The 22,935-nt window shown below is 42.9% G+C and overlaps 1 protein-coding gene across 8 annotated transcripts in view; it reads left to right on the top strand.

Annotated features, from left to right (window-relative positions):
• NF1 (neurofibromin 1) overlaps positions 1–22,935 on the top strand; it is a 1,379,374-nt gene that overhangs the window by 618,759 nt on the left and 737,680 nt on the right. For all 8 annotated transcript variants that reach the window (XM_069226659.1, XM_069226655.1, XM_069226657.1 and 5 more), the window contains exons 25-29: positions 7,669–7,850; positions 8,280–8,491; positions 14,644–14,805; positions 16,930–17,033; positions 17,830–17,965. In XM_069226659.1, the coding sequence (XP_069082760.1) occupies positions 7,669–7,850; positions 8,280–8,491; positions 14,644–14,805; positions 16,930–17,033; positions 17,830–17,965 (796 nt within the window). The remainder of the gene's footprint in view (positions 1–7,668; positions 7,851–8,279; positions 8,492–14,643; positions 14,806–16,929; positions 17,034–17,829; positions 17,966–22,935) is intronic.

Raw genomic sequence — 22,935 nt, 5'->3', positions numbered from 1 at the left:
GTTCCCCTTACAGGTAAGATAGTGGCACAATTAGATAATTCTAATGCTCTATTTTGTGGTTGTGTGGTTGAGCAGTAGGCTTATCAGAGGGTAGTGTTAAGCATTTCTTGTACACACACAGGAAATAAATGAGGAAAACACACTCAAAGACTTTACTTCAGGCTCATACTTTTTATATAGAAAAATATATTTTCTTAATTTATTTTTAGAACCACAAGTTCAAGATTTGAAGTAAATACATAAAATGCAAGGTACTCCACACAGGTAAGTTAGGAACTTTGAATTAGAGCAATAGCATACACAGTTTTTGTTAAAATGGCAATAAGCTATTTTAAAAGTGGACTCAGTGCAAAAATCAACAGTTCCTGGGGGAGCTAAGTAAAGGTTAGTTCTGGAGGTAAATAAAACATTTACAGGTCTCAAGTTTGGGGCATAGGCAGCCCACCGTTGGGGGTTCAGGGCAACCCCAAAGTTACCACACCAGCAGCTCAGGTGCAGAGGTCAAAGAGGTGCCCAAAGCACATAGGCGCTTATGGAGAACAGGGGTGCTCTGGTTCAAGCCTGCCAGCAGGTAAGTACCCGCGTCCTCGGGGGGCAGACCAGGGAGGTTTTGTAGAGCACTGGAGGGGGACACAAGTAGGCACACAAAACACACCCTTTCAATAAAGGGACCCAGGGGTCACCCTAGCGGTGCAGGCAGGGCACAGGGGGGCTTCTCAGGCCAGCCACCACCTGGGCTAGGCAGAGGGTCGCCTGGGGGTCAATCGTGCACTGAGGTTCAGGTTCCTTCTGGTCCTGGGGGCTGCGGGTGCAGTGCTTGGTCCAGGATTCGGGTCCCTTGTTACAGGCAGTCGCGGTCAGGGTGAGCCTCTGGATTCTCTCTACAGGCGTCACTGTGGGGGTCCAGGGGGGGTCGTCTCGGGCTACTCACGGGGTCACAGTCACAGGGGAGTCCTCCCTGTGGTGTTGGTTCTCTGGATCTCGAGCCGGGGGCGTCGGGTGCAGAGGGTGAAGTCTCACGCTTCCGGCGGGAAGAGTGAGGTCATTGAAAGTTGCAGAAAAGTTGCAAGAATGTTGCTGGTTGTTGAGCAGGGCCGCTGCTCACAGGAGTATCTTGGTCCTGGGATTCAGGGCAGTCCTCTGAGGCTTCAGAGGTCGCTGATCCCTGTTGGATGCGTCACTGGTTGCAGGTTTTCAAGTCAGGAGACCGGCCGGTAGGACTGGCGCCAAAGCAGTTGTTGTCGTCATCTCTGCAGGCTTGTAGGTCAGCAGTCCTTCTTTTTAGTTCAGGTTGCAGGAATCTGATTTCCTGGGTTCTGGGATGCCCCTAAATACAAAATGTAGGGGTGTGTTTAGGTCTGGGAGGGCAGTAGCCAATGGCTACTGTCCTGGAGGGTGGCTACACCCTCTTTGTGCCTCCTCCCTGAGGGGAGGGGGCATATCCCTAATCCTATTGGGGGAATCCTCCAAAACTAAGATGGAGGATGTCTAAAGGCAGGGGTCACCCCAGCTCAGGGCACCTTAGGGGCTGTCCTGACTGGCGGGTGACTCCTCCTTATTTTCCTAATTATCTCCTCCAGCCTTGCCGACAAAAGTGGGGGCAGTGGCCGGAGGGGCCACTAGCTGGGATGCCCTGTGGCGCTGTAACAAAGGGGGTGAGCCTTTGAGGCTCACCGCCAGGTGTTACAGTTCCTGCAGGGGGAGGTGTGAAGCACCTTCACACAGTACAGGCTTTGTTCCTGGCCACAGAGTGACAAAGGCACTCTCCCCATGTGGCCAGCAACTCGTCTGGTTATGGCAGGCTGGCAGAAACTGGTGAGCCTAGAACTAGGAGTCGGACTGGTATTCAGGGGGCATCTCTAAGATGCCCTCTGGGTGCTTTTTACAATAAATTCCACACTGGCATCAGTGTGCATTTATTGTGCTGAGAAGTTTGATACCAAACTTCTCAGGTTTCGGTGTAGCCATTATGGAACTGTGGAGTTTGTGTTTGACAAACTCCCAGACCGTATGCTCTTATGGCTACCCTGCACTTACAATGTCTAAAGTTTTGCTTAGACACTGTAGGGGCGTAGTGCTCATGCACATATGCCCTCACTTGTGGTACAGTGCACCCTGCCTTAGGGCTGTAAGGCCTGCTAGAGGGGTGACTTACCTATATCACAGGCAGTGTGAGGTTGGCATGGCACTCTGAGGGGTATGCCATGTCGACTTAGTCATTTTCTTCCCACCCGCACACAGAAGCTGTGAGGCAGTGTGCATGTGCTGAGTGAGGGGTCCCCAGGGTGGCATAAGACATGCTGCAGCCCTTAGAAACCTTCCCTGGCATCAGGACCCTTGGTACCAGGGGCACCAGTTACAAGGGACTTATCTGAGTGCCAAGGCTGTGCCAATTGTGGAAGCAAAGGTACAGTTAAGGGAAAGAACACTGGTGCTGGGGCCTGGTTAGCAGGGTCCCAGCACACTTTCATTCATAACTTAGCATCAGCAAAGGCAAAAAGTTAGGGGGTAACCATGCCAAGATGGTACTGCAACAAGCAGGGCAGTGTGGGGTCGTGGAACCTTTGTCAAGAGGCTCTATGTCTCTGGATGTGGCTGGAACACAGGGCATAACCCTAGTGGTTCAACATCTGGCAGGTTCTTTGAACGCTAGAGCGGACAAACTCAGCCCTTCGGAGGTGGCACAAGAACTCTTTCAGGAGTGGGGAGAGCCTTGGTTAGATCTGTTCGCTTCCAAATAGAATGCTCAATGGCAGCAGTATTGCGCTTTGAAGTTTCCAAGGCGGCTATCACTAGGCGACGCTTTCCATCGCGAGTGGAGTTCAGGCCTCCTTTCCGCCTTTTCGCCCATACCACTTCTGTCCAGATTTCTCAAGAAAATCAAGAACGACTGGGCCCAAGTAATCCTAGTGGCTCTGGATTGGGCGCAAAGAGTTTAGTATCCAGAGCTTCCCAAAATGAGCATCAGCCCTTCAATCAGGTTGCCTCTTCGGGAGGATCGTCTGTTGCAGCAGCAGGGGAAGGTTCTTCACCCGAACCTGTCAACTCTGCGGCTTCATGCGTGGAGATTGAGCGGTGGCAGTTGATGGTTTATGACCTCCCCACCGAAGTCTGTAATGTCATTCTGGCAGCCATGCGTCCCTCTACTAAGACGGTTTACGCCTGCCGTTGGAAACATTTTGTATTCTATTGTACAGAGAGGTCTATTGATCCTCTTTCTTCTTCTCTTTCTAATATCCTTTCTTTTAATTCTGACTCTCGCCCAACAGGCTTCTTCCTTAGCGACTCTTAAGGGCTATCTTTCTGCCTTATTGGCTTTTCTTTGCTTGCCTGATCAACAGTCTTTGTTTAAGTCTCTTATTGTACAGACATTCTTAAAAGGGCTTGTACATATGTTTCCACCTACGCCTTTTGTTATGTGTGTTCCTTTTGAGCCTTTACATAATTGTCTTCTCTGGCTGCTCACTATCAAAACAGCCTTCTTAATGGCGATCACATCTGCCAGGAGAGTAAGTGAGATTCAGGCTTTATCATCAAAACCGCCGTATCTCACAATATATCCTGATAAGGTAGTCCTCAGAACTCGTGCCTCTTTTCTCCCCAAGGTGGTGACCCCTTTCCATCTGGGTCAGAACATCACCCTACCCACCTTCTTTGCTCCACTGCATCCCTCTGAAGAAGAGGAGCGTCTCCACCGTCTGGACCCAAAAAGAGCGTTGTCGTTCTAGCTTGACAGTACAAAAGAGTTCCGGGTGGGCGACTGTAGGAAGTTGGCTCTGTATGTGCTATTTCAAAGTAAGGAATAGCATGCACAGAGTCCAAGGGTTCCCCTTAGAGGTAAAATAGTGGTAAAAAGAGATAATACTAATGCTCTATTTTGTGGTAGTGTGGTCGAGCAGTAGGCTTATCCAAGGAGTAGTGTTAAGCATTTGTTGTACATACACATAGACAATAAATGAGGTACACACACTCAGAGACAAATCCAGCCAATAGGTTTTGTTATAGAAAAATATCTTTTCTTAGTTTATTTTAAGAACCACAGGTTCAAATTTAACATGTAATATCTTGTTTGAAAGGTATTGCAGGTAAGTACATTAGGAACTTTGAATCATTTCAATTGCATGTATACTTTTCAAGTTATTCACAAATAGCTACTTTAAAAGTGGACACTTAGTGCAATTTTCACAGTTCCTGGGGGAGGTAAGTTTTTGTTAGTTTTACCAGGTAAGTAAGACACTTACAGGGTTCAGTTCCTGGTCCAAGGTAGCCCACCGTTGGGGGTTCAGAGCAACCCCAAAGTCACCACACCAGCAGCTCAGGGCCGGTCAGGTGCAGAGTTCAAAGTGGTGCCCAAAACGCATAGGCTACAATGGAGAGAAGGGGGTGCCCCGGTTCCGGTCTGCTTGCAGGTAAGTACCCGCGTCTTCGGAGGGCAGACCAGGGGGGTTTTGTAGGGCACCGGGGGGGACACAAGCCCACACAGAAATTTCACCCTCAGCGGCGCGGGGGCGGCCGGGTGCAGTGTAAGAACAAGCGTCTGGTTCGCAATGTAAGTCAGTGAGAGATCAAGGGATCTCTTCAGCGCTGCAGGCAGGCAAGGGGGGGCTTCCTCGGGGAAACTTCCACTTGGGCAAGGGAGAGGGACTCCTGGGGGTCACTTCTGCAGGGAAAGTCCGGTCCTTCAGGTCCTGGGGGCTGCGGGTGCAGGGTCTTTTCCAGGCGTCGGGGCTTAGGTTTCAGAGAGTCGCGGTCAGGGGAAACCTCGGGATTCCCTCTGCAGGCGGCGCTGTGGGGGCTCAGCGGGGACAGGTTTTGGTACTCACAGTCGTAGAGTAGTCCGGGGGTCCTCCCTGAGGTGTTGGTTCTCCACCAGCCGAGTCGGGGTCGCCAGGTGCAGTGTTGCAAGTCTCACGCTTCTTGCGGGGAGTTGCAGGGTTCTTTAAAGCTGCTTCTTGAAACAAAGTTGCAGTCTTTTTGGAGCAGGTCCGCTGTCCTCGGGAGTTTCTTGTCGTCGTCGAAGCAGGGCAGTCCTCAGAGGAGGCAGAGGTCGCTGGTCCCTTTGGAAGGCGTCGCTGGAGCAGAGTTCTTTGGAAGGCAGGAGACAGGCCGGTGAGTTTCTGGAGCCAAGGCAGTTGTTGTCTTCTGGTCTTCCTCTGCAGGGGTTTTCAGCTAGGCAGTCCTTCTTCTTGTTGTTGTTGCAGGAATCTAATTTTCTAGGGTTCAGGGTAGCCCTTAAATACTAAATTTAAGGGCGTGTTTAGGTCTGGGGGGTTAGTAGCCAATGGCTACTAGCCCTGAGGGTGGGTACACCCTCTTTGTGCCTCCTCCCAAGGGGAGGGGGTCACAATCCTAACCCTATTGGGGGAATCCTCCATCTGCAAGATGGAGGATTTCTAAAAGTTAGTCACCTCAGCTCAGGACACCTTAGGGGCTGTCCTGACTGGCCAGTGACTCCTCCTTGTTGCTTTCTTTGTTCCCTCCAGCCTTGCCGCCAAAAGTGGGGGCCGTGGCCGGAGGGGGCGGGCAACTCCACTAAGCTGGAGTGCCCTGCTGGGCTGTGACAAAGGGGTGAGCCTTTGAGGCTCACCGCCAGGTGTTACAGCTCCTGCCTGGGGGAGGTGTTAGCATCTCCACCCAGTGCAGGCTTTGTTACTGGCCTCACAGTGACAAAGGCACTCTCCCCATGGGGCCAGCAACATGTCTCTAGTGTGGCAGGCTGCTGGAACTAGTCAGCCTACACAGACAGTCGGTTAAGTTTCAGGGGGCACCTCTAAGGTGCCCTCTGGGGTGTATTTTGCAATAAAATGTACACTGGCATCAGTGTGCATTTATTGTGCTGAGAAGTTTGATACCAAACTTCCCAGTTTTCAGTGTAGCCATTATGGTGCTGTGGAGTTCGTGTTTGACAAACTCCCAGACCATATACTCTTATGGCTACCCTGCACTTACAATGTCTAAGGTTTTGTTTAGACACTGTAGGGGTACCATGCTCATGCACTGGTACCCTCACCTATGGTATAGTGCACCCTGCCTTAGGGTTGTAAGGCCTGCTAGAGGGGTGACTGACCTATACTTGCATAGGCAGTGAGAGGCTGGCATGGCACCCTGAGGGGAGTGCCATGTCGACTTACTCGTTTTGTTCTCACTAGCACACACAAGCTGGCAAGCAGTGTGTCTGTGCTGAGTGAGGGGTCTCCAGGGTGGCATAATACATGCTGCAGCCCTTAGAGACCTTCCTTGGCATCAGGGCCCTTGGTACTAGGAGTACCAGTTACAAGGGACTTATCTGGATGCCAGGGTCTGCCAATTGTGGATACAAAAGTACAGGTTAGGGAAAGAACACTGGTGCTGGGGCCTGGTTAGCAGGCCTCAGCACACTTTCAATTGTAAACATAGCATCAGCAAAGGCAAAAAGTCAGGGGGCAACCATGCCAAGGAGGCATTTCCTTACAGCGACCAACTCTTTGTGGGGTACGTTGGAGCGAAGATGGGTCGGGCAGTCCAGAAACTAACCATTTCGCGCTGGATCGTTCTCTGTATTAAAATCGGATATGCATTGGCTAAGAAGCAGCCTCCGGAGGGCTTGAGAGCTCAATCTACAAGGGGGAAAGCTGCTACCACGGCGTTAGCTCGAGGGGTGCCGATACTAGACATCTACCAGGTGGCAACGTATGCTTCCTTGCACACGTTCGCAAGACTCTACTGCCTGGATAGCCAGGTGAGAAGAGTGGCATTTTGCTCACTCCGTCCTACAGGACTTCCTTGTGTGAAGTATATCTTCGCAGCCCACCGCCAGGAGGTTATAGCTTGGGTATCTATTCTAAGGTAAGGAATCTGCAGCTAGAAGTCTCTATCAGATGAACAAGTTACTTACCTTCGGTAATGAATTATCTGGTAGAGACTGTCTAACTGCAGATTCCTTACACCCACCCAGGTCTCCCCGCTCTGCGGATATATATATGCTATGTTTTTTCAGATTTTTACCCATTCTTCAGGGCATGTCATTTTGCTCAGACAATCAGAAAAAAGTTGGTTCTTCCATAACTCTGCGCTTCTGGCGTGTCAAGTTGTGGAAAAAAACTGACGTACGTGCGCCAGGGTGGTGCCTATATAGAAGGCCGTGACATCACATACGGCTCCAATGACGCTGACGATGCCATGTGGAGCCGGACGACGCAGGTGGATCCGAATGACACCACACAACGGCGCGTGCAGGGTACTGCTCAGCAGAAAAATTCTGGATTCGAAGCCGATGCCAGGGAATTCTAAGATAAGGAATCTGCAGCTAGATAGTCTCCACCAGAAAATTTGTTAGCGAAGGTAAGTAACTTGTTTGATAATACGTAAATATTGTTTTGTAAAGAAGTGCTAGCTTATAATGAACACTACAGTCTTTAAACATAAACTGTGTTGAGTTGGATATTTCCTTTCTTGAAGGTTATAGTGCACTGTAGATGCATACACAGTCTAGGCCTAATTCATTCTTACTGTCAAATAAGCCTGTACAAACATAATTATACTACAGCATGTAACCCTGCAGACATGTCATCTGCATATTTCTACCCGAGCGTGGCAACCAGTTGATTAATGTATGCATCCAGGCTCATGAAGGTGTGTGCATGTTTGGTTTCAGAATTCTTGTCATCTGATGGTTGTCTTGTCTTTCAGATACTTTACTTTGTTTATGAACCTTTTGAATGACTGCAGCGAAGTTGAAGATGATGGCACACAATCGGGAGGAAGGAAAAGAGGCATGTCTCGAAGACTGGCTTCATTACGGCATTGTACTGTTCTTGCTATGTCAAATTTGCTCAATGCGAACGTGGACAGTGGTCTTATGCACTCAATAGGTAAGACAAAATAAAAGGTGGTCTTTGGTATTTGTGTCGTATTTCTTCAGTACAACAGCTATGCATTGAACTTTAACTGTCATATAGAGTCTGAAGCAAAATAGTATCTCCTGTATAATGACAACATTGATGCAAGTGAAATAATTAGATTAAAGAGCTTTCAATGAACTAATCTTACTAGGAACCAGTTTCTTGCCCGCCTCCTTTTAGAAACACGCTGTCCTCCGATTCTAACAATATAATTTGAAAATAAATTTGATTTGGGTTTTGAAGTTGATAGTTTAGAAAATGACCCAATACTTGTCATTTCTTCTTCATTTTAATTCATATCAAACAACTAATCACCTTGTATGCACAAAAGTGTTAAATTGGGATTTCAGTCTTTTTTTTTTTTTAACATTGTTTACATTTATATTATTGTACTGTTAGGTTTAGGTTACCACAAAGATCTCCAAACAAGAGCTACGTTCATGGAAGTCCTTACAAAAATCCTACAGCAGGGTACAGAGTTCGACACTCTAGCAGAAACTGTGCTAGCTGATCGGTTTGAGAGATTGGTAGAACTAGTCACCATGATGGGAGACCAAGGAGAATTACCCATTGCAATGGCTTTGGCCAATGTGGTGCCTTGTTCACAGTGGGTAAGTCCCTTGATGGAGTTTATATTATTTATTTTTATTCCCTGTGTTACCAATGAAAGTGTCTATAAAATGCAGATTGGTTTACTATTTCAAACTAAAGAAAGATCCTTCCATTTAATCTTTGTTAGTTATGGTCTGCTGTTCACATTTTACGTTTACTATGCCACTATCCAGTCCCCCTAATGCTTAGATTCGTTTTTTCTTTGCAGTTGCCAAACATAATTATACTCCAGCATGTAACCCTGCACACATGTCATCTGTATATTTCTACTCGGACGATCTGGCTATGATTGCACTAAAACATTTACCTTCGGCGCCTCAGATCTCCTAAAAGTGCCTTCTCTTCTCCAAACCAGATTTGAGGTTTTTTTTTTTAACTCGCATTTTAGTCTTCCCTTAAAAGGTTTGCAAAGAGCCTTTGCCATAATTCACTGCTAGACGCTAGAATGTACACAGGAGCCACCCTTAAATGCTTGTAGGCAGCACTGTATTGTTGCTAAACATACAACGGACAGATCTAAATTAAAAGTTTAGTATGGAAACTCTTCCCTTTATCCCACTTCCCCCAAGGTAAGTGCCAATATTACTAAGCTTGCTCTTCCTCACTTATGATTTTTTAGCAAAAATGGCTTTCATGTAAGATTTGTTAAGAAAGGCAATTCCATTATATTACTATTGCAAGGTTGTAGGTTATTCTTCATTAAGGTAATAAAACCACATAAAACCCTACTGAACACACTTTGCAAAAATAAAAGGAAGCTGATGTTCTAGCTTTAATTGCAGTTTTGTTGCATATATATATATATATATATATATATATATGTTCGATGGCATGTGTAGCTGCAGATACACATGCTGTGCATATGGATTCTGACATCTAGTGTTGAGCTCGGCGTGTTACAAGTTGTTTTTCTTCGAAAAAGTCTTTTAGAGTCACGGGATCGAGTGACTCCACCTCTTCGGTTCCATTGCACATGGGCTTCGACTCCATTGTTAGATTGTTTTCTTTCCGCCGTCGGGTTCAGACGTGTTTCCTCTCGCTCCGAGATTTCGAGTCAGAAAACTTTGCAAAACTTTCTTTTCGTCGGTATTGTATCGCTCACGTTAATAATCTTCTATTGACAGAGCAGTACCATCGGGAAACAACTTTGTTCGCCCTTTGGGACGCATGCACCCAACTCGGGCCGACCGCGTGGAGAGCCACATGGATCGGACTCCATTCCGATTCTGCTCTCGGTGCCACGCGAAGTACCCAAACACAGAGCAGCATCTGGTTTACAACCTCTCTCTTTCTCCAGACCAGAGAAAAAGCCAGAAAACCTCTGAGGAGAGTCAGAGGTTGAACAAATACTTCAAATTATGGATGAGAGGCAGTCCAGGATCCACATCTGTAAGGAAACAGGGCGAATTCTTACAGCACCTCCTTTAAAAACAAAGAGGAAGCTGGCATTTCAGGAGGAATTGGACACAATGCAGCCCCCAGCTAAAGTGCCAAAACAGAAAGAAGCCACCACCTCATCAGTCTTCTCCTCCTCATTCTCCACACCTACCTACCTCTCTTCACATAAGCCCTACAACAATACATTCTCCAACTCATTCCTATGAGTCACAACAGGACACTGTTGATCCATGGGATCTTTACGACCCTGCTCCCATCCCAAGCAACGATCCAGACATCTACCCCTCTAAACCATCGCCACCTGAAGATACTACTGTATATATCCAGGTCATAGCTCGGGCTGCAGCCTATCATGGGGTCACAATACATACAGAACCACTAGAAGAGGATTTTTTATTCAACACATTATCCTCAACTCATTCTAGACACCAATGCCTACCGATGCTCCCAGGTATGGTAAAACATGCAGATCAAATTTTTAACAAGCCGGTGAAAGCACACATTATAACACCTAGAATAGAAAAAAAGTACAAACCTGCACCTTCTGACCCTGATTATATCACCCATCAGGTACCACCTGATTCAATTGTGGTTAGTGCTGCCAGGAAGAGAGCAAATAGTCAGTCATGAGGAGATGTAGCCCTTCCTGATAAGGAAAGCAGAACATTAGATGCTGCAGGGAAAAGGGTTGCGTCCCAAGCAGCAAACAAATGGAGAATAGCAAATTCACAAGCACTACTAGCTCGTTATGATAGAGCCCATTGGGACGAGATGCAAAGTATAATACAGCATCTCCCTAAAGAACACCAAAAAAAGGGCTCAACAGGTAGTGGAAGAAGGGCAAGCTGTTACAAATAATCAAATAAGATCTCCCTAGATGCTACAGATACCACTGCAAGGAGTGTCAAAACAGCAGTCACTATTCGTAGACATGCATGGCTCCGATCTTCTGGATTCAAGCCAGAAATACAACAGGCTGTGTTAAACATCTTTTTTGGGCCAGAAGTAGACACAACAATAGAAAAGCTACAAAAAGACTCCGACACAGCTAAGGCAATGGGTGCACCCTATTCTACACCATATAAGAGGGTCATTTCGTAAATCTCAATTTCGAGGTGGTTTCAGACCACAGCTGTCAGAGACATCAACCTCACAAACAAAACAAAACCTACCATACACAGTACCAACGAGGTGGATTTAGAGGCACATATAGAGGACAATACTCTAGAAATAGAGGGAAATTACAGATCTCTAAGCAGCCTACAACACACCCAAAACAGTGACTTCCCTCACTCCCTTCCACTCCACACCTCTCCTGTGGGGGGGGAAGACTGCAGCAGTTCCACACACATTGGCAAAATATCACCACAGACAACTGGGTGCTATCAATTATCCGCAATGGGTATTTCCTAGAATTGATAAACACTCCTCCAACTATTCCACCAAGGTTTCACAAATTAACAACAGAACACACAATTCTTTTACAAGAAGAGGTCCAGTCTCTACTACTCAAACAAGCAATATAGTTAGTTCCACATTCTCAGATAGGAACAGGAGTTTATTCACTATACTTTCTAACTCCCAAAAAGATGGCATCCTCAGATTAGACCTCCAGCCCCTCAAACTTTACATCCTGTCAGAACATTTCCATATGGTATCTTTACAGGATGTTATCCCACTGCTACAAAAACGAGATTTTATGACCGCTTTAGACCTCAAGGATGCGTATTAACACATACCCATCCATCCTGCCCACAGAAAATACCTCCGGTTTGTCATTCAAGGCAAACACTACCAGTTCAAAGTGTTACCCTTTGGAATAACAACAGCACCAAGAGTATTCACAAAGTGCTTGGCAGTAGTGGCAGCTTACCTAAGAAGACAACATATACATGTCTTTCCATATCTAAACAATTGGCTAATAAAATCAAGCAGTCATGCACAATGCCAAAATCATACAGGTTATGTAATACAAACCTTACACACACTAGGTTTCTCAATAAACTACCAAAAATCACACCTTCAATCAGCAGAACTACAACTGTATTTAGGTGCGATACTAAATACTCAACAAGCTCTAGCGTATCCAAACACACAAAGGATACAAGCTTTCCAAAATCTAATTCCACAAATACAACCAAATCAACAATACACTGTAAGATTTGTCTTGAAAATTCTAGGAATGATGGCATCCTGCATTGCAATTGTTCCACACGCAAGATTAAACATGCGTCTCTTACAACAGTGCCTTGCACAACAATGGTCACAGGCACACGGTCAACTCCAAGATCTAGTGTTGATAGACCACCAAACATATATGTCCCTTCAGTGGTGGAATTCTACCAATCTAATCAAGGGCCGGTCATTTCAAGACCCTGTGCCTCAGACAATAATTACAACAGATGCATCAATAATTGGTTGGGGAGCTCGCCTAAACAATCACAACATTCAAGGACAATGGGATGTCAAACAGAAACAGCTACACATAAACCACTCGGAGTTATTAGCTATCTCTCTAGCCCTCAAAGCTTTTCAACCTCTTCTCACACCGAAGAATGTTCTTAGCAAAACAGACAACATGACAACCATGTATTATCTCAACAAACAGTGAGGGACACATTCATCCCAACTGTCCCTTCTAGCCCCAAAAATTTGGAAATGGGCAATCCACAACCAAATTCATCTATTAGCACAGAACATCCCAGGGATAGACAATCAGTTGGCAGACATCTTCAGCAGAAATCACCAACAAACTCAAGAATGGGAGATTCATCCTCATGTACTTCAAAAGTACTTTCAAAAGTGGGGAACACCAAACATAGACCTGTGCGCAACAAGCAAAAACACAAAATGCCAAAACCTTGCATCCAGACACCCACATCCCCTACCCAAGGGCAATGCTCTACGGATTAATTGGTCGGGGATATTTGCGTATGCTTTTCCCCCTCTCCCACTCCTTCCGTTTCTAGTCAACATGTTGCGTCAAACTTCACTCAACATGATACTCATAGCACCAACATGGGCACGTCAGCCATGGTACACAACATTACTAGATCTATCTGTAGTACCACACTTCAAACTCCCAAAAACAGAGGTCAAATAAGACATCCAAATCCCAAAGCTCTCAGTCTAGTAATTTGGCTCCTGAGGTCATAGAGTTTGGATATTTACAACTCCCATCAGAGTGTATGGAAGTTATTAAACAAGCAAGAAAACCCATTACTAGACAGTGTTATGCAAACAAATGGAAAAGATTTCTATATTACTGTCAATCTAAAAATATAGACCCTCTTACAGAATCAATACAAGATATTGTATGCTATTTACTTCATTTACAAAAATCAAATTTAGCATTTTCTTCAATAAAAACACATCTTACTGCAATTTCTGCATATTTACAAAATATACAACATAGCTCTTTATTTAGAGTTCCTGTCATTAAAGCTTTCACAGAAGGCTTAAAACGCACCCTGAACACCACCAGTTCCATCTTGGAATCTAAATATAGTGCTTACAAGACTTATGGGTCCACCATTTGAGCCAATGCACTTATGTCAAATTTAATATCTAACATGGAAAGTTGCCTTCCTAGTAGCAATTACTTCTTTAAGAAGACTAAGTGAAATCCAAGCCTTTACTCTAGAGTAACCTTTCTTCCAAGTACACACACATAAAGTTTTACTAAGAACAAATCCAAAGTTTCTACCAAAAGTTGGATCACCATTTCATATAAATCAAACAGTGGAACTGCCAGTCTTCTTTCCGCAACCAGACTCTGTAGCAGAAAGAGCTCTACATACATTGGACATCAAAAGAGCTTTAATGTACTATGTTGACAGAACTAAACTATTTCGAAAGACTAAACAACTCTGTGTGGCTTTCCAAAAAACACATACATGCAATCCTACATCAAAACAAGGTTTAGCAAGATGGATTGTGAGGTGCATCCAAACATGCTATATCAAAGCAAAAAGACAGCTTTTAATTACGCCCAAAGCACATTCTACACAAAAGAAAGGTGCAACAATGGCTTTTTTAGGGAATATACCAATGGCTGAAATATGTAAAGCAGCTACATGGTCAACACCCCATACATTCACCAAACTCTACTGTGTAGACGTATTATCACAACAACAAGCCCCACAGTAGGTCAAGCTGTTCTAAGAACATTATTTCAAACAACTTCAACTCCTACAGGCTAGCCACCGATATTTTTTGGGAGGACAAACTGCTTTGTAGTCCATGCACAGCATGTGTATCTGCAGCTACACATGCCATCGAACGGAAAATGTCCCTTACCCAGTGTACATCTGTTCGTGGCATGTTCTGCTGCAGATTCACATGCACCCTCCCTCCTCCCCGGAAACCTGTAGTCATTTAAGTTAACACATTTGTATATTCATTTACATTTGCATGGTCATCTCTTACTTTATACCTATATACTCTATCACTCCTTCCTTTACCCTCTGCGGGAAAACAATCTTAACAATGGAGTCGATGCCCATTCGCAATGGAACCGAAGAGGAGGAGTCACTCTATCCTGTGACTCTAAAAGACTTCTTCGAAGAAAAACAACTTGTAACACTCCAAGCCCAACACTAGATGTCGGAATCCATACGCGCAGCATGTAAATCTGCAGCAGAACATGCCACGAACAGATGTACACTGGGTAAGTGACATTTTCCATATATATATTTTAAAAATAAATGGCTCCATACATGCCTAATGTCTTTCTTTGTTTTGTTTTATCCAGGATGAGCTTGCTCGTGTCCTGGTGACTCTCTTTGATTCTCGGCATCTGTTGTATCAGCTTCTCTGGAATATGTTTTCGAAGGAAGTGGAACTTGCAGATTCTATGCAGACACTTTTTAGGGGAAACAGCTTGGCCAGCAAAATTATGACTTTTTGTTTTAAGGTTTGTTTAATCAGTATTTACTTTATTTTAGATAACGGTTTGTCAAAATCAAATGGATGTCTGTTAATTAACGTTGGTTATTAAAAATTGACTCAAACCTTTTTAGCTCAGGATTGAGTTAACAAGGGTCCAATTTAAGAACATATGGCCTCATTATGAGTCTGGTGGACTGTGTGGATAATAAATTAATTTGCAGTGATTTGTGATTAAATTGTGTGAATTTTCGCTTGTGGCAGTGCACACTGGTTCCGAGCCACTTCTGTGGGTCAGCTTTTGGTAACTCATTTGGTCCATTGGTGGAACCCAGTAGAATGTTGCATTCCTTATTTTTGTTTACCTTGGTGAATCTAGTTTAAACCAAATTTAATGATTTAGCTTGGTGTGCAATATACTCTCATTTCATACACCAAGATGTTGCGTCATGGGTAGATCAGATTCTGATTAAAGCAAAGGTATTTACAAAGCATTATGAAATTAGCCACTCAAACTTACAAAGATCAGTAAACAGTAATGAATGCTTTTTGTGTCAGACTGACACGCGTGTGTGTACACAAACATGCACACGCTTCTTCATAATCGTATATGAATATTAATTCATACTCTCTGGAAAAGTTTGAGTATGAGAGCATTTTAGTCTGGTATTAGAATCATTCATTTCCAAAAACTAGAGAAAAAAACATTCATTTAAAAAAAAAAAAAAAGGTGTAGATGAAGAGACGATGTGAGTACGAGGCAAAGCTGAAAACAACTAAAATTCACCAATTATTGTAAACCAAATCAGAGTTTAGATCACTATGTCCAAGTCCCTTAAATGGATGTTTTTTCTGCTGATTTTCATAGAAAAGTTACTTTGCTTAGTATTCAACCAAATCAGTGTTGTAACACCTACATTTGATTCACTTATTTGTAATGTAATTTATGAATACGATTATCCTTGCACGGTCATTTGTCATGGCCTATGTGCACAAAGTGTCCCCTTCAGCAAGGCCTTCTATGCAGTCTACCGCCTCCATCCATGCACCCATTCCTGTGCCTTTATTCCAACTGGTCCATCGGTTGTTTTTCTTCAGATATTCACAGCAGTTTCTGCCCCCCTACTCCTAGTAGACTGATTTCAGGCTATGGACGATATTCACACCCTGTGGACATTCCCCGACTCCTTGTACCATCACTGTAACTTTATTGCATACTTGCAGGGTACCCTGCACCCAGTATGGCACCCCCAGCACCCGCTGGGCATTCCCTTGACTAGGCCCTGCAGGCTTTCAGTGTTGCACAGCATAACAACGGTCAGAGCGCAGAGCCAAAGTTCACTTCGTGCTTGCATTAAGATGTCCCACTGTGCATCAACAGCTTAACTTGTTTGTTTTGTTGGTTATATGTAATTCCCTGCGGGAATTTCAATAGCAAATTAAACGTTGGTTTCCCCATGACCTATGTTTATGAAACTTTGCAAGATGTAATGGAAGTGAATATATTTTGTGTTTTGGGAAGTTTTGTGTGGATTCATCATAGATGCCCTAACTAACGAACAACCCAAAACCTGCTGTTTCTATAGGTGCATTCAAAACCAGTACCAGTTGGAACTTGTGACAGGGCCTTGCCCTGTGCCTAGTGCATTCTGCTACCGTCTCACCTTGATTTTGTTTGAAACGAAATACAATGTGCATTTTGTTGGCTGAATTCCATGGCTAATTGTAGCTATTTTTTTGGGTGGGATGAAGGTTATTTTTCAGCCCTCTATGAATTTCCCCAGCTCTTCCTGGCAAGGGCATGTGGCCAGATTCTCTCTCAAACTCCCACCCTTTCCAGTGGTCCTAGGAACATGCTTTGCTCAATAGATTATCTGACAGTCGGTTTATAAAATACCACCTTCTCAGAAGGCATGGTTGATGGGTTAGGCTTGTTGTTGTAGTATGGAACTGATGCGTTTGGGCCATCTAACCATAGGTTTCTTCGTATTTGTAAATGTATCGATAATTTTTTTGTCTGGTCTTTATTTATTTTTAGGGGGGGTTGACTTCAAATTAATGAGGCAACTTTTAAAAATAAACTTATTTCTCAGCTTTATCTTGTGAAGTTTTGAGTCCCTATACTTACAAAAAACTGGTTTATCCTGTTTAGGTTTATGGTGCCACGTATTTGCAGAAGCTATTGGAACCTTTGCTCAGGACTGTCATCACTGGCCCAGACTGGCAGCATGTCAGCTTTGAGGTGGATTCTACAAGGTTTGAGATGAGAACGTGCCCGATTTTTATTTTTTTTCCTTCTGGAAAACACCAGAAATTTGTCATGTCATCTTGTTCTATCATAATCTTCCCTTTTCTTCATATCGGTTGTGCTTGTGTCTAGTTCATTTAGTTCACTTGTAACTAACTAAAAGGGACAACCCTATTTTAAATACTAGACAAAAATAATAATTTTGTTACGTCCTTTATGTCAAACTTTAATTTTCCTGTCAGGTAGACCCACGCCATTGGCAAATTTAGTTTTCAAGGGAGCTGTCACCTAGAAGTGCGTATTGGTCTACAGACTACTTTTGACAGTGGTAACGTGTCCAAAGTCCTAAAGCCAGCAAAAACGAAATTCAGCACAGGATCAAAAACAGGAGGTCAGAGGCAAAATGTTTGAGGATAACCCTGCAAAAAGGGCCATTTCCAACAATTGATTAACGATTGGTTAATTTATTAAGTCTTCCCTCCCCCATGTCCCCAAACTACATATTTCATATTATGCTAAGAATTTCTAGGGAAGCATTTTGGCCCGGTGATGATGAACCATTATCTTGTGATTTGAAATCCACAAATATAATCTGCCAGCATTGTCATGCTTTTGGTCTAGTGGAAAATTATCAAGTGATTCACATATGCAACTCAATTTGATAATCCTAAAACTATTTAAGATTTTTCTCATTTAATGATTTTTAATAATTGATTTTTTTTGTAACCGTGCTATGGATTAGTCAGAAAAATAGAATGATGAATTACAGGCATTTTATGACCATTTTAGTCTACATTCCTTTAGGTTGGATGCCATGGAAAATCTGGATGACAACCAGCGCTGCCTTCGGAAAATGACAGAGAAATTCTTCCAAGCAATCATTAATTCCGCCATTGAATTTCCTCCCCAACTTCGCAGTGTTTGCCATTGTTTGTTCCAGGTATGCTTTTAATTGTGGTGAAAATGTAAAGTTTACTGAACGTCTTTTCAAGTCTATGATTTTATTTTATATTTTAAGATTTGATAGGTGAGTGTGTGTATCCTTTTTAACTAAGGTAATTAGCCTTTAATTGTGGAATGCTCTGTTTCCCAATAGAGTGTGTGTTGAGGCCCTGTTCACCCTTTTGCCAATTTATTCTTCTGTCACAGCAGTTTCTACTCCTACTAATTATGTAGTCCTTCCTAGTCAAATTGACCATGATATTGACCCTTCGAAGGGACATGTAAAGGTAACACATCATGCATGAAAATAGCTGACTGTTGACACCTTTCATGGTTTCTTCTTATGTTCAAAAATATTGCCCCTTGTTTCTTGAGTTTTCTGTTGCCAGTAGAACTCAGCAGAGCATTATGACATAATAGGTTTGTTCTCTGGTGCATGTACGATTTTGCCCAAAGATGTATGTAGAAATAAAATGCAGTGCTTGGTGCCTGAAAATTTACCATAAATTAATTAAATGCTGACCATTAAAATGTTAGAACTTTTGGTGTAATAAAGTTAGCCAGAATTGTTCCATCTGCTCACAGTTAGACCATCATCTTCCCAAATTATTAGAGAGGGCAATGTATGATCAACTCCAGGTTTTGTTGGAGGATAGCTTGATACTTCCTATACAATGAAAAACCGTCTGCTCCGAATCAGTGGCTTGTGCAGCCAGTGGCCAATTACGTTCCCATTACATTGGAGGCAGTGCTATGCCCTTGATATTGTTAGACTTTACTGTGGCCTTTGATATCCTGGAGTTTTCCCAAGAAGCATTTGGTGTAAGTTTGAAATTTAAAAAAACCTCAAATGCATCTGTACCCTTCATTGCTTTCAACACTATGACCAAGTTGATGTTTGTGTTGATAATTGTTAACCAAACTCTTCTGATTTGCATTGTGGACATGGTTGTTCAGTATGATCAAACAAGGCCTTTGTATGTATATTGACTTATAGTTCAGAATCGGTATGTGAAAAATAATGGGCTAATTCCACCGTCCAAGGAATGTTAAAAATAATGGGCTAATTCCACCGTCCAAGGAATGTTAAAAATAATGGGCTAATTCCACCGTCCAAGGAATGTTAAAAATAATGGGCTAATTCCACCGTCCAAGGAACTGCAACCTGGAATGGTGTGGGGAAAAGAGTGTAAAATGCCCATGAACACAAATATTAAATAAAATCTCTGGAACAAATTAATTAAATGAATGTATTGCTTGTAAGTGGGGAAACAAAAGCTTTTTAGACCTGTCTAGATTCAGTAAACCACCACTTGATCAAGTGTAGACACAAGACTATCACATTCTTGCTGCTGTCGCGGTTTATTTAAGAATGATTTACTAGTATGGTAGTGATGAGATGCACACATAATTTCCTTTGATGCAAAGGTGTTTTCAAATAGCTAAGTGTATATGTGATTTCTGCACAAAAATGACCTTCAGCTGGGTTAAGAACACAATGTATTAACCCTTTTCCTCAAGGGCTTTCCATTTTCAGTATTCTTGCTTTTCCATTTTAAATCCACTTATCTTGAAGACTCCCTGAATAAGAGCAAGTAAACAGATTAAATTCATGGCCATTTTTGGACTAATTATTCCAGCCTTGGCTTTTTTTCAAGGACTGATGTCTCAGTTCTTCCTAACTCATGTGCTAATTTAAGGGCTTCCAACAAAGACGTTTTGCAAATTGTAGATTTATGCCTCAGGCCCCACACTAGGAGGTGTGCAGAAATCACGAGTTTCCATGCATGCACTTCACTGTAAACCTGTGGATTTTTATATAGCATCTAATCCACTGCGGTTTTTGCTTTGAAAAATCTTAATTCACAAATCTGATTCCTCCACATTTTCAAATGAACGTCATTCAAAGCATGTCATCCCGTCCTGATAAATTGCCTTTATTTCCACTAATTCCCTGTCATCTACTCTTTGAATTTTTGGTGGGGGAAACCTTCAAACGCCTCATTTCTTTTCCTCCCTTTATTTGTAAACTTCTACCTTTACCCCATCTATGCCTTAATATCTCTGCCTCTACTCTGGTACCTCTACCGAAAACATGCCTTTGCTCCAACACATCTACCTGTAGCCTACGCCTCTATCCCAGTTACACCTTTGTAATTTTAGCCATGCCTTTTTGCATTAATCCAGGTGTTTTTACGTATCTCACCTTATTAACTCCTCCCCCTCTCCATATATTATATATATATATATATATATATATATATAAAATGTAGTACCTCTTCCCCAGTCGCTATAAAGCCGTCCCTTTTTCTCTTTGCCTTTTTTAATCTTATGTTTCTTAATCCCTGGGTCCTCTTCTGGTGATTTATTTTCATTGACTTTGGCAGTTTCCATTTTACACTGCCTAACCCCACACGTTTTACTTCAGAAATCCTCCCTTTTCTGGCACAATTCCTCCTGTGCAAAATGGGAATTAGGTTGGGAAACTGATTCTCTAAAGTAAGATTTGTGAATTATAGCTGATAATAATACTCTTTTCCCATGTAAGCTGAACTTGGTGAACCATGTCTATGGTGACTAATACGAAAACTCCAAAGTTTAATTATACATATAGTCTGGTGGCCATGAGGTAGTGATGTAGTTTGGTTTACTCCATAAAACTAAAACCTATTTTACTTGACTTTACAGAGATCTATTGGCAGTATTTTTCTTTCTTCTCAGCACCATTAGCAAATCTACTATTAAAACTTTTCAGTGTCTGTTATGTCCGAGTTTCTATGGGCACCAACACCAATGTAACAAGAGTGTGAAAAATGAAATGACAAGAGTTAGATGAACACCCTCTCTCTCCACAGTATTCTTAGGAGTTTTGTGCCTTAACGTTTTTGTGCTAATCATGGATGTAATGCAAAGAACTGTGATATATACAAAAATATATATATAAATTCAGGAGAATATGAACTGTCAGACTGGAACATAATGGACGTCTGGGGAAAGTGTAGAGGTCCATCTGTTCACTTCTGTTTATGGGCATTTTTGACAATAAGTAACTTCGTTTTCCTTATTGTTAGAACAGTAGGTGTAGTATAGATGTTATAACTCACTATGAAGTACCTGTTTATGTACTCTTTGTGAAGATTGTAGGCTAAGGGCTTCACTCCTTAATTCAGAGATAGGGGGTTTTCGTGTAGGTTCTCTGGGACGCACTACTCCAGCCTTTTTAAAATAGGTCTCTCACTCCTCCTTGTAAAAAGATTGTGAAGCCTAGGGCCTGATTTTTTGTGGAAAGGATATTCCATCTCAAATGCTGCAGAGTATCCTGTACACCAAACTGACAATCTGCCATTTTTTTATTTAGAGTTGTGTAGACAAACATGTGTCCAATAGCTGTGCCACCACTGGTTCGTCTAGTGGAAACCTTAAACCTGCAACTTGAGCTGGAGTCTCCAGTCTTTTCTGTAGCTACTTCTGATCAGTGAAAGTCATTGTGAGCTATCAAAGGCTAAACAACTTGCGCATTATTACCAGTCACCCCCACACCCAGCTTCCATAATTTTAAGCCTAATGTCCATACAGCCGGATACTATGGTTTGAATAAAATTCTTTGATTAGGGCCATGTGTGTCAGTGAGAGCTTGGTCTTTCGGGATGTGTGAACATGTGTGCACACTAATAGGATGTAAAATTAAGCCTTTAGTTTCAAGGAGATAATTTGAAATGTCCTCTCATGGAGCTTCGATTCCTATGGATTTAAGTGCTTGTTCATTTAAAGCAATGCTTACTAACGTTATGGTTCAGGTATTGTTTTTAGATTGAGCATAGCAGTGCACTAGCACTGCTTTTATGATATGTAGTTACCTATTTGTGGACTTTAGTCACACCCCTCTCATGACCATCACTTTCATTTGTTCCTGGGATGTATGATTGCACGATTGACGATAAACTTTACTGTGTCTGCACTCATTTTTGTTTCTTTTGTGCACAAAGTCAGAGTGTATTAATGTGCACACAAAACACACAATCTGGTGCAATTGCAACTTTGACATACAGTGACACTAAGCATCTACCTGAAAGTTCTCATTGCAGTGCTGTAAGAAAGCACTGAAGCCCAGGCACCACGCAGCTGATCCCCCAGGAAGCGTCAACAATCAGTCAGGTCTTAGGCGAAATCACCACAAAAGACGGACATTGGCTAAACTCATGAACAAAAGAAGTTCCAGGAAAAAAAGATATTGTTATAAAAAATAAAAAAAAGCTGACTGGACATAAAAGCGTAAAAGAAAGGGTCGTATAATATAAATCAGAAATACTAAGCTGTCTATGTCTATGTATGTCTATGTACCCCTTCGCTGCCAGGCCTTTTCCCCCTCCTGTGCCAGGCCTTTTTTTGCCTATTTGGGGCAGTTCGCGCTTAGGCCCTCATAACTTTTTGTCCACATAAGCTAACCAAGCCAAATTTGCGTCCTTTTTTTCCAACATCCTAGGGATTCTAGAGGTACCCAGACTTTGTGGGTTCCCCTGAAGGAGGCCAAGAAATTGGCCAAAATACAGGGAAAATTTCGTTTTTTTTAAAAAATTGGAAAAAGTGGCTGCAGAAGAAGGCTTGTGGTTTTTCCCCTGAAACTGGCATCAACAAAGGGTTTGCGGTGCTAAACTCAGCAGCTTCCCAGCTTTCAGGAACAGGCAGACTTGAATCAGAAAACCCAATTTTTCAACACAGTTTTTGGCATTTTACCGGGACATACCCCATTTTTTGTGCTTTCAGCCTCCTTCCAGTCAGTGACAGAAATGGGCATGAAACCAATGCTGGATCCCAGAAACCTAAACATTTCTGAAAAGTAGACAAAATTCTGAATTCAGCAAGGGGTCATTTGTGTAGATCCTACAAGGGTTTCCTACAGAAAATAACAACTGAAAAAGAAAAATATTGAAATTGAGGTGAAAAAAACATAAATGTTTCTCTACGTTT

This window comes from Pleurodeles waltl, chromosome 3_2 (genome assembly GCF_031143425.1).
Source record: "Pleurodeles waltl isolate 20211129_DDA chromosome 3_2, aPleWal1.hap1.20221129, whole genome shotgun sequence".
NCBI classification, from domain to species: Eukaryota; Metazoa; Chordata; class Amphibia; order Caudata; family Salamandridae; genus Pleurodeles; species Pleurodeles waltl.
This window is presented reverse-complemented; position numbering and strand designations above follow the sequence as displayed.